Raw genomic sequence first — 12,502 nt, 5'->3', positions numbered from 1 at the left:
CCATGCCATTCCTCCTTCCACGCCCCATGCCACTCCTCCTTCCACGCCCCACACCATTCCTCCTTCCATGCCCCATACCATTCCTCCTTCCACGCCCCATGCCACTCCTCCTTCCACGCCCCACACCGTTCCCTCTTCCAGGCCCCATGCCGTTCCTCCTTCCACGCCCCATGCCACTCCTCCTTCCACGCCCCACGTCGTTCCCTCTTCCAGGCCCCATACCATTCCTCCTTCCACGCCCCATGCCACTCCTCCTTCCATGCCACACGTCGTTCCCTCTTCCAGGCCCCATGCCGTTCCTCCTTCCACGCCCCATGCCACTCCTCCTTCCATGCCACACGTCGTTCCCTCTTCCAGGCCCCATGCCGTTCCTCCTTCCACGCCCCATGCCACTCCTCCTTCCACGCCCACACCGTTCCCTCGGCTCTCACCTGCTCAGACACTCGCGACAGACAGCCTGCTGATGACTCATCACGCTGTCGGCATCCTCCGTCTCGTCGAACCGCTGCAGCGACGGGGCTTCCTTCTCCGCCTCCTCCTTGTACAGCGCTAGCTTCTCTCTCGCTCGCTCCGTGCTGTCGTCGGCAGTCAGGTAGCTGTTCACGTCTACCAGTAGCTGCTGCAGCTGCTGTTCCATCTGCTGGCACACCCTGGAGGAAGAAAGAGCACATGTTAGGAAGCTTTTCGCACTGATAAGTTCATCATGTTGTATTAAAAACAATAATTACACGAATTATTGTTACAGACATGAATAAATAAATTCATCTGGTCAAAAATTACTTAATTAGTGAAGCATAATAACTGAAAATAATCAAATAACAACATTCATAATCGTTTTCTCTGTAGAAAACTTCGAATTACAAGCAGTTGCCTGAATTCAAAAACCGTTCATCAGTTACAACAGACCATCAGCGATATTTCAAAGAACCAATCATATTTTGGTAGGCCACTGTTGATTGACCTTCGAATGAAAAGGTCGCAACCACTCCTACAATTAGGGTTGTCCACTCAGGGGCGCTGCCGAGCGATCATGCCGGCACCACGAGAGAAATCGGGCTAGAGCGTTCGCATGCTCTCGTGCAGTACTTACTTCTGCACGAATGGCGTCAGCGCCTTCGACTTCATCAAGAGTGCTCCACTGTTTCGATCAGAGCGTGACAGCGCCGCCTGCCAGCCGACGTTGGCAGGCATATCGCCGGCCGACTCCGTCCACACGTAGCGCAGTACATTGGTCTCAAACTCCAGTAGCCTGCAAGCGACGGAGGACAGAGCTGGGTTAGAAGAGCGTCGACAAATCATAAAATTTTTGATAGCAACCATAGCTAGAGTGCATTAACAAGTCACAAATCTTTTCTAATATCTCTTAAAGTAATAATTTAATTATCGTAAAGAATGCAACATCTCTTTTAATCTCTTTTTTCTCATTAGCTGTTGCATCCTGCATATCATCATGCAGCCTATCCTTATTGCTAGCCATCACAGAAGGGTCGAGAAAAGCGATTCATATTATATATGACGGAACATGTTCAGATGTACACACACGTAATAGTCTCTATGTGCAATGAGTGTAACTGTGCAAGTAACTACTATTGGATTTAATTTCGAATGATTTATTATCATAATCAATATTTATATGCTCAATATATATATAATTTCTCAGGCAGGAGTGGGACTTACTTGTCTCCGGTTCGCTCAGTGATGTCTCTCTGAGCGGCACTCAGTGTGTGCTGTACAGAGTCAATGATCGTCTCGAGTGTACACTTGATAATCTCCTAACATGTTAGCCAAGCAGACGCATTAAAATCCAAGCTATTTTCTCATGACGTGTGCGTGTTTGAACAAATAATTTTACAAAAATGTCACAGCATCACGAGATAAGGCATAATAAAGAAACACAAAGCCACTGGTGTTATTATTGCCTAACCAATCAAATGAAGTTACGCGATAAGTTGAGGGAAGGTAAGCACTTGGCAACATGTGATACAATATATTTACTAATTAGACAGTGATGCAGGGTAAGATCTGAGCATATGGAAGAAAGCACATGGCAACAAGTAACTGCAACAATCCACGTAAACTGTTCAATAGAACATCATATGCCAAATTAAACAGTACTATGATATAAGTATTGGGCAAAGTAATTATACAGTGACACAGGGCAACACAAAGAAAGCATAACGAGGCGAGTTGCAAACAAGACAATTTAAAAAGAACCGCATGTGAAACAACCCACATAGACCGAAGAAGACATAGAGATAGACACAGAAAGAGATATAGATGTATAGAGATAGAGAGATAGATAGACATTGATAGCTAAATAAATAGACAGGCAGTCGGACAGATGGACAGATAGACAGACAGACAACACAGGCAGAGCGACAGACAAGACAGACATGACAGACAGACAGACAACACAGGCAGAGCGACAGACAAGACAGACATGACAGACAAACAGACAGCCAAACAGACAGGCAGACAGACAGCCAAGACAGACAGAGCAACAGACAGACAGAGCGACAGCCAGGCAGACAGACAGACACCGTACCTGCACGCGAGCGAGGAAGAGCGGTCGCAGGAACTCGGCCCACACATCGAGGCAGCGCGCGAGCACGTCCGCGCACGTCGCCTCCCAGCCGCCGCCGCACGCGCTGCTCTCGCGTCGCAGTGCCTGCCACGCCGCGTCGCGCATGCCCGCGAGCGCGCGCACGGTGTCGACGTGAGCGAGCTGGCCCGCGACGCTGCCGCGCACGTCCTGCAGGCACCTGCGCGGCGAAGAAACGAAAAATGAGTTACGGCGGGTCCGCGGCATTCGCGAAATAACGCATTTATGGGAAAAGGAAATTACGGAATAAGGGAATTACGGAATAAGGCATTTATGTGATTAAAATATATATTTTTGCTATGATGTCGTTTACAGAAATGCTTCCGTGCCCAAGATAGTGGCGACACAGATATCGATGTGCGCTGCTACATAGATGGCGCAACCAAATCACCCTGCAAATTAGTGCGCTACGTCGTTGACGGTGATCAAACGGCCGCGCCACGCATGCATTCGTTCACTCACGCGTTGATCCACTGCTGACAGCTCTGCTGCAGGTAGCCGGGCTTGATGCGCGCGGCGGGCGCACGCAGCACGGGCCGGAAGTCCGTCACGCTCGCGGGCAGGTGCTTGAGGAACGGCGCGCCCGCGCTCCAGCCGCTCACCAGCTGGTCGCTGTCGGTGACGCGCGCGAGCGTCGCCAGCAGGAGGTTCGGCTCACCTGCAACATGAGACGGCAGGTCAGGGGGTCAGCTGCCGCGAGAAAGAAGCCGTGGGTCGGGGGGTCAGCTGCCGCGTGAGAGAAGCCGTGGGTCGGGGGGTCAGCTGCCGCGCGAAAGAAGCCGTGGGTCGGGAGGTCAGCTGCCGCGAGAGAGAAGCTGTGGGTCAAGGGGTCAGCTGCCGCGAGAGAGAAGCCGTGGGTCCAGGGGTCAGCTGCCATTCTGATCGTCAATCATCGCCAATCGTCATGGCCCTTAACTGTCATGGTCGCGCTCTGTCGTGGCCTCTAACCGTCATGGCCACCGACCACCATGGCAGCCGACCGTCATGGCCGCAGACCGTCATGGCCGCCGACCGTCATGGCTGCTTGCGGGCATGCGGCATCAGTGGCCGTGACGCTCGCCGTGCTGAGACGCGTACCTGCCGCGTCGTCTGCCTCGCCGCTGTAGAAGATCGAGCGGATCTGCCTGGTCGTCGTCGGCACGAGTGTGGCGACGTCGCAGACGAGCGAGCGGATGCTCGCCACCTGGTGGCCGCCGCTGAAGAGCCGGCGGATGGCGGCGGCGCGCGCGAGCAGAAACTCGGCGAACATCTGCCGCGGCGTGCTGTCCTCCAGCAGCAGGATCGCGCAGAGGCAGTCGGTCGTCACCTAGGGAGCGACACTAGATGTTAGCGCGCGCTCGCGAGACAAGCGCGCGTGCATGCGGCTTCCTCGTGGCGGATCGCCAGTCAGTGTTCTCGTCGAACGCAGAGGGCGCTGAGGTGAATGCGCACCGGTGCCACCGCACACCGCACGCGATCCGAGCAAATTAATCGATAGATCAGAGAATCTAGTATGATTTGCTTTGAGTCCACGTAAGCGATTTCATTCGATGGAAACCCGACTTTGAATTACATAACGACGTAAACACGGTGAATTTTCCTTTGATTGTAGACGGCTAATTAAATAACATAGCTGACATGACGGAAAAGCAACAACTCAGTTAGTCAATAACTTTACCTGAGTAAGAGTTTAAATGTATTGATGGTGATAGGTTTTACTTTGAGCTTTGATGCTATATGCATGACTAATTAACATAATTAACATGATGTGAAGACGATAACTTGCCTGCTGACTCACAGATGCATCGCTCAGCATCTGACGACATCCCTGGAATCATTGATCGATTGTCATTGTCACACGCAATACAACTAAACGTGGTAATTAGAAATAGCACAAACATAATGTGCAGTACCTATAATATACTACATGCACACTACTGTAATTTACGATTAACTGGCATGGTCTCAAGCGTGTCAACTAGCAAACATTATTGCATAAGATTACGTATCCTACTTTCTGGCAAATGTTACACGTTGACCTAACATTTGTTTGCTATGCTGAATTATTAATGTTGGCAAGGCTTCACTGTGATAAATTTTCTAGTGTATATATACGTAGTGGGTAACAATGACAGGATCTGCCCTATACGATAATAGATTCTCAGATCATACATCATGGTTATGGTTCGGATCCCATAGAAGATGACCATATGCATTGTCTTTAATGTCATCTAGATTTGTACTGTTATAGTATGGGTTGTCTTAAATCTAAAGAGGAGCAATGCATGTGTTTGTGTTCTCAAATTTTATCATAGTGGCTTGATAAGTTGATCACATACATATGTGCTTGTAAATAAGTTTTAGTATTCGACCACCTATTAGTAAATATTATAACGCTCTATATTACAACTTAATTTTACTGCACTATGCTCTTAAATTAACATAGGGTCTCAACAAGTTGAAACGGCACCAACACGGCCGCACGACACGACGTGGTAACGACACTTCAACGAATACACCACGTCGAAATCACCCCGATCGAACACACCTGCAGGATCGCCGGCTTGAACTGGCTGATGGCCGACCACTGGCGGGAGAGCACGGGGAAGTGAGCGAGGATGTGGGCCGACTGCGGAGACGTGCTATCGAGGTGCAGGCCCGTGTGGATGTGCCGGGCGAGCAGGTAGAGCTGCGTCGCGCGCAGGTAGTCAGCGGCATCCACCGTCGCCCAGATCTTCTCGGGAATGTCGAGCAGCAGCTTGATCTGCGCGGCGACCGCATAGAAGTGGCTCTCCTTGTACACCCTGCACAGTGCAGCTATAACATCGGTGTGTTGCTATCGCAGGATAAAATACACGGCATGCGAGCCAAAGTGTGCGGCTGAATTCACCGCGTGCCAGCTTCGAATAAAACCGTATATATGTATGTACACACATATGTATATATAACCATAAAGAATATACTGGATTTATGCCCTTGATTCATCATTCTAATGTGTGCAGCATGTATTGGGTGAATGCGCAACATTGGAGACGCCATTCTGAACTCTCCGTGAGTCACACTGCGAGAAATCCAAGGCTACGGCTCGTACCTTTGAGGCGGTTTGAAGAATTTCGCCGACCGGCCCTTGCCCTGCGGAACTTGCTGCGCCAGTAGCTCGCAGCGTGCCTGCATGCTCCTTATTGACTGCACGACCTGCTCAGCACTCTTTTTCATGTCCTTGATGGTGTCGGCAGCTTCTATCAGGTCCCGATAACGTTCCCTGCGATGAACAAACCGACATCACATGCCATCGAAGAGTTCGGCTCAGATTGCTATGCATAGGATAATTTAATTACATGTCGAATAAAAGAAATATTACCTAGTCGACAGTTTCGACAACGAAAGGATAGAATGATCACCAATACTGTTCAAAGTTAGAGGTGGGCATACTTGATTTATCTTATAATTCAGTTCATCTTATTATACAAGATTATACTTCTTCTAAAAGTCAGCCAACACTCTGCGAAAAATTTTGCATGCTGTGACCGACAACTACGCACAACTAGCTGGTAGCAGATTCAAAGGTTAGGTCTGGGGGAAGGGGAGAGGGCAAAAACCCCTTTTCACAACTGCAGACCTGAATATTTTCCAATAGGTGGTACAATTTCTCTCAGTTAATCAAAGAAAACAGATCGCTTCAAAATAGGAAATGTATCGCTAAATTGTACCCGAGTGCCACTGTTGTCCCTAAAAAATCTATGGGGGTACTCTCCCTCTGCATTCACATGACTTGATCCTCCTTATATAAATCCCCAGATCTGTCCCTGCTCATTGCCAATTGACTTTATAGCATCATAGCATCAAACAACAGGCTTGCTACATCTACGTAAGTTAGTGGGGTGAATCGAGACCTCATGGAGCCAGTCCAGGCTTCCATTTCTCACGTGCTCAGGGTTCAACATTAACTTTTTATTTCACTAGACCATCGGGCTAGTAACTGAGGAAACCCACTAGCCCTGACCTAACTTTCACTAGCCCAGACCCAGCCCATTGTTATGAAAAACTTTATTTAGATAAGAGTGTGTCATCATATGAATTCATAGATGCTGTTTCCCGCGCTTTAAATCGCGCGTGGGCCGAGTTCACGTGCATCATTCGTATTCTACCACGCGCATACACGAGCGCACGGTTTATCGATCGTCTACTGCGGCTGGCAGCAAGCCACGTTATTGTTTCTGCTGAAGGGTAGACTGGTATCCAGCTTCACGCTCTGCTAGACAATGTACACGCTCTGCGACACACAGTGCGGCCGCGAACCAGTCTAGCCAGAGGTGACCTTTCAGTGCAATATATATGACCAATTCTAACACGACCAGTCGGGCTACTAGCACTCTGGTTGTATGCAACCGGACCAAGCATTTACCCAACTAGGTCGGTCGGACGTGGGTTAGTGTCGAAACCTGGTGCTGATCAATGTAAAGCAGGGGTATAAATTAACTTTTGAGGGCAGGGAGTCCAACGGACTCACTGCCCTCAAAAAGATGAAGTCTGCAGTAAAATGAGGGAGTCCGTAGTCTGAAGTTCAAAATTAATGATTTGCTGAAAAAATGTGGTAATTCCGCGAGGTCATGCTCTGGAACAAACTAGTTAGTATAGCAGAATTTTCAGGGAGTCACACGGACTCCTGCATATATGTCAAATCAGGGAGTCCAACAGTAAATCAGGGAGTATTTGACTACGGACTCGCGTTAATTTCGCACCCTGGTAAAGCATGTATTAATGTACGCAAGCTTGCTCCTGGCCTAGGAACTCACCCAACCATTTGACGAAGATCCTCCTTCTTCTTCTCGATCTCTGCCCTAAAATAAAAAACAATGAAGATTAATCAAAAACTCTAAATGTCTGCAAATCTGGAATAAATGAACCTGCGCAGCAATAAGACTGATCACTCAAGTTCCCGTTATCGTCAAACTTCAGCCATGCATGGGCAAAAATCTTATATACGTCATCGTGAATTTCTCTGGAGTGAGATAAGATGGCATATGTGAGGTGGCATAACACTAGTGAACATGCCTGGCCATCCATACTACACATCTACTACTGGATTAATCAGACATGTCCGACCTGATGCCTTTCTCCAAGTTACGCACTTCATCGATGGTGTATTTCTCGAAAATAGTGATTGGATCCGTGACACTCATATCTGAAACTAGAACGAAAATTAACGAAAATTAATGTACCCTTTGTCACAACTTGGCCACGTCTGTTGTCTAGTTACAAAACAGACATGCTCACTGTGATTGCTAATTTGTTTCTATAAACACTGATTATGATCTGGCAATACATAGCTGTTACTAAAATAAGAAACCAAGTGCTGTAACAACTGCAATCTTTCTCAAAAGTGAAAAAGATCTACTGTATGACAAAGTAAATTGAAGAAAAAAAACACACATTAAAAAGCAAGCCCCGCCTTTTGTGACAGATGTTCGCTCTCGTATATGCTACCTCAAGCTGACACCAGGTGATCAATTAATCACATGGCTGAACTTCGCACCAGAAAGGGTGGAAAATGGGCCATTGCCAACTTATTTTTGTTCACAACTGTACATGTAACCCTCGCCACTTTACTTGATCTCTCGAGGTGTTAGAATATACGAATTTCAGCAATGGCTATCGACTTTAATGCCATTCGTTGCTTTGCTCATTCGTGGTTAAAAGTCATGCTGATAGTATCTAGCTTTAGGCATACGTATTAGTGTATCTAGGCCTCCACTTTTCCAGTAGTCAGTACACTGTAATGTTTGTCACAATAGACTGAATCAGTGAATAATATTGTGATATAGATTATCAGATAGTGTATAGATTAGTAATTTAGTGAATAGTATATTAGTAAATTAGTGAATAGTAAATAGTAAATAAATGTAAGTAGTGAATAGTATATAGTCAATATTATTATTTTTCTGCATTAAAATTTGGCAATGGCTGGAGGTACGTCAGTCCATTCACTTTCATACAAACGAGACATAGATGGCGGCGGATGGCGGCAGATTTTCGAAATAATGCCTTGGGAAATAAATTCACGATTTGAGAGTTTTAAAACACTCGGCTTAGGTATGAAAATAAATAATATTGTAAATTTTACATCAGAAGATCGCAAATAATTGCCTCAGCCCTCAAACAAACGCCTAAAAGGGGCTTCAACGAACGATGGCTGCCGTACCTCCAGCCACTTCCTTGAAAAAAAAAATTTATTCCCAGGCTCATGCCAACATTGTTGTTATCTTTACTGAGTCTGCAGTATTGTAACTAGATACAGTAATGTAGCTTCATGAATTCGAGTAGTAGACTTTAGTTTTAAACTTCGAACAGCAAACTGCCTAATTTTGAAGTTTGAAGGCAGGTACTGACATAACCCGACCAGGCTGTGTGACTAACGTCAATATAAACATTTGTGGGTCTCCTAACCCTAGCAAAGACCGTTTCTTGAAGCTAGTACTGACATAGCTCTAGTACTATAGTCTAGAGGTGCGCGGTATTACCGGCATACCGGTATACCGCGATACGTGACCTGTACCGGTACGTACCACGGTACTTTGTGTGGTGTAGTGGTGTACCGGCTGTTTTTAGCTATTTTTATCACATCAATTTTATTTCACTTCCTCGTCATTGCATAGCTTTATAAATTCATCTCAGTTGATCGACACCATTCAAGCTATATTCACGTATCTCCAGCACCTATTCTATATGCCTAGTAGATAGTCTGTGCTGTTTTATTTGTACATACTTCATTAGGCCAAACAAAAAAATACCTTTGGTTCGGGTCACATGGATTGTGAAAATTAGGGTCGGTATAGGTAGGTATATTTATTTTTTTTTTTCCTGCAAAAACATGGGTAGGCAGGAATATAAATTTTTTTCCCACAAGTTAAATATAGGGTATACAGCTTGAAATGCAGGAGCCACGAGATGCAAATGACTTGCAGTTGCATGTACCATTGCTGCAAGTCATGACATTGTTTTCAAAATGTGAACACCAGTCGTTTACTGGTGTCGTGTACTGGTATTCGTGTCGTGTACTGAATAGTAGTGTTAGGAATCGCTCCAAAAACGGAGCTCGATTAATCGTCTCTTTGAACAAGCGAGTAACCGAAGTGTAAAGGGCTCTGCGGCCGCGTATAGCACGATAGCATGCGTATACTATATAGTACGCGATCGATCGCGTACATCAAAGCGCGCCGCTGCACCATACGACCTTCAGGCTCTGTTTATGAAGAAGCCGGCCCAGGCTCTATACGACTGTTTCACGTTGTAGGATTCTAGGAAACGTAGGTAGGAACTGTTTCACTTCGCGCCAACGAAGTTCTGTTTATAAATATTTTGGAACTCTCCTTAGGTAAATAAAATGACAAGAGTCGGATATTTGAATATGTATGATCGGAAGGCGGCATCTTTGAATTTTATTTTTTCTTGAAACCCTCTAAAAGTGACCGCAGTCGCACATTTTATCACTCCGAAATGTGAAGTCGGGCAGGTGACCCGAACCAAAGGTAATTTTTAGGTCGGCCTTACTTCAGACTGGTTCTAGCCACGTCACCCGAAATGTAATAGGCTGCATCATAGCTGCCCATGTGTTTTGTCTACATTTCGGGTGACGTCACGCGTGTACATAACAACATTTGAAAACGAAACGCAAGTAGTGCAAGCACTTTGAGGAATAAATGCATAAATACATGGTGTAAAGAAAGTTGTGGAAAGTGTTCAAAAAGATAGGTGAGATGTCCATGTAGATAAATAAGTGTTAAAAAGCCCGATCATTTTGCGTTTTGTGAGCCATTTTTCGTGGAAGCAAGCATTGAGGGACAGGTGCAGTTACGAAACCTGGCATAAAATGTTCTATAGCCCTGCGGCAACTGTACGTGGGCTATAGTACTACTACTACTACTACTACTAGAGTAAAGCTAGTGGGTACAAGGATAGAGAGCATGATTGGTATGTTAATATGTAATTTTCGTTAATTTGGGGGTAGTACACTGTTATTCTTAAAACGCAGTGGCTGGAGGTACGGTAGCCGGCGCCACCGCCGCCATCTTTGTCTCGTTAAGTATGAAAGCGAATGGACTCCCGTACCCGTAGCCACTGCCTTCTTAAAAGGACGTGGATATTCGTCCGAGCATCGGACACCTGTTCGTATGCGCTATTCGTCCGAGCAGTTGCTGCGCATGCGCTGTTCATGTTGTATTACATAAATGTAATATAATGCTAGTCTAGGGAGTCGCCTACTCTCCAACCTAACTGAGTAACTCTACTCCCGGCACTCTCCACGCTTATTCTGTCATGCCATCCACCGAGACTAACTAGCTCGTACTCTTCAACAATTACATCCTAGACCTCATCAAATCCATGCTTAATATCACACAGACGCGGTAAAATATGTATTGCAGAGCATGAGATTTTTGTATCGTTATTATCTGCTATTCGGTAAACCATTCTCTCCAACTCTATCAATATCAAAAATAGAGTGCTCCGGCCCTAGCGAGGTTGTTTACTGAGGCCTTTTAATATTTGCGCATGTAACACATAAACACACAAACATGCAAACCACGCAAGTCCCTGACGAACAATAATAAACAGTGGTGCAGCGGTGGCGTGTCACTTCTCTATATTATTGCTCTAGGCAAACACTGGAGCGGGCGCCCGACGGACTAACATCGTGCCGCTAGATCCCGCGCGGCATGCAAACTGAGTACCCGCAGCCACTGCGCCCCCCAACGCTTTCAAAACATGGCGCGGAATCTGACGTAATATATCTTCTAACTTTATCCTATTGATAAGCAACTCTACCATTTTGTTAAGTATCGGCCGTTACTAAACCATCTGCGTGAGATGATCTTACGCGTTCTACACACGGACGACCCAAGTAGTGTCTGCATTAAGGATGAGTATCGCTCGCCGCCCAAGTAATGACATTGACATTGTAAAATTAACACCGCCGACCACTCGCTCAGCAAAACGCTCAGCCACAGGCACTGGGCTGAGAGGTGCTTAGCTCTAGATATAAGCCGCTTACATTAACTGCGCGGGCTATAAGACGACGCATGGGCAAGCAAGTGGCCGGGCAACCGTACTCCAGCCATCAGCGGAGCATAGTTCCTGTACCGGCATGTAGAGGGTGGGGGTGTGATGGGTGGTGACAAAAAAGCATTGTGTTTCAAGGTAACAAATTAAGCAATAGTAATTGTTCTCGTTCATACAAAACAATATTCACAATCTCGTATTGATCGCTTAATTTGTACTGACAACAACAATGTTTGTCCCAAACCCCATGCCCCACCCTCCACAGCGAAATACCATAAGTTCCCGCTGACTCGCCGCTGAGCTGCAAGCGACCGCCAAAATGGCCCGTTTGAAGTCGCAATGCGAATGTTTGGTCACAAGAAATACGCGCAAGTATAGCCATTGCAGACCGAAGTTAGTCCAGTCAATTGCTAGTAAAGCGACTATAACTTAAGACATATCACGTTCGAATAAGAGGATTCCATTGGCCTACCCGACAGACGTTTTATAGTGGCGAGGTAATAATCGGGGCAGTAACAGTGGTCGGGTAACAGGATGCATGCCGCGATGGTCGAGTGCTATTAGCCCAGGGGCAGTATAATGTAAGCGCTAGCAGTACTGTAGAGCTAAGCGAGGTCCAAACCTATACTATAGCGCGTTCACACGGCGAGCGGCGTTTCTGGCCGCGAGGTCTAATCTAGCCGCGGTGCCAATTTTCTCGAGCCGAGCCGTCACGGACGACGTTTTGGCGACCGACCTAATTAGGCCCGTAGCCAGATTGGTCAACCGCAGTCAGAAAACGTCGAACCAAAGGCCCAAGCCAAATTTAGGGCTACCCAGCTTCGGGCGAGCGGTAGCGATCCGTGTGAGCGGTAGATAACCGAG

General features: G+C 46.7%; 1 protein-coding gene across 5 annotated transcripts in view; it reads right to left on the bottom strand.

Moving 5' to 3' along the window:
* LOC106808222 (conserved oligomeric Golgi complex subunit 1-like) overlaps window positions 1-12,502 on the bottom strand; it is a 35,455-nt gene that overhangs the window by 13,077 nt on the left and 9,876 nt on the right. For 3 of the 5 annotated variants that reach the window (XM_014810846.1, XM_014810842.1, XM_014810843.1), the window contains exons 2-12: window positions 7,688-7,766; window positions 7,378-7,422; window positions 5,673-5,843; window positions 5,130-5,385; window positions 4,368-4,409; window positions 3,680-3,908; window positions 3,065-3,260; window positions 2,546-2,762; window positions 1,678-1,772; window positions 1,091-1,249; window positions 432-650 (exon numbers count right to left, since the gene is read on the bottom strand). In XM_014810846.1, the coding sequence (XP_014666332.1) occupies window positions 432-650; window positions 1,091-1,249; window positions 1,678-1,772; window positions 2,546-2,762; window positions 3,065-3,260; window positions 3,680-3,908; window positions 4,368-4,409; window positions 5,130-5,385; window positions 5,673-5,843; window positions 7,378-7,422; window positions 7,688-7,764 (1,706 nt within the window). In that variant the 5' untranslated portion in view covers window positions 7,765-7,766. Of the gene's footprint in view, window positions 1-431; window positions 651-1,090; window positions 1,250-1,677; window positions 1,773-2,545; window positions 2,763-3,064; window positions 3,261-3,679; window positions 3,909-4,367; window positions 4,410-5,129; window positions 5,386-5,672; window positions 5,844-7,377; window positions 7,423-7,687; window positions 7,773-12,502 lie in introns of all 5 variants that reach the window. The other 2 variants (XM_014810841.1, XM_014810845.1) reach the window with 1 other exon arrangement.

Source organism: Priapulus caudatus, unplaced genomic scaffold (genome assembly GCF_000485595.1).
Source record: "Priapulus caudatus unplaced genomic scaffold, Priapulus_caudatus-5.0.1 Scaffold260, whole genome shotgun sequence".
In the NCBI taxonomy this organism is placed as follows: domain Eukaryota; kingdom Metazoa; phylum Priapulida; class Priapulimorpha; order Priapulimorphida; family Priapulidae; genus Priapulus; species Priapulus caudatus.
This window is presented reverse-complemented; position numbering and strand designations above follow the sequence as displayed.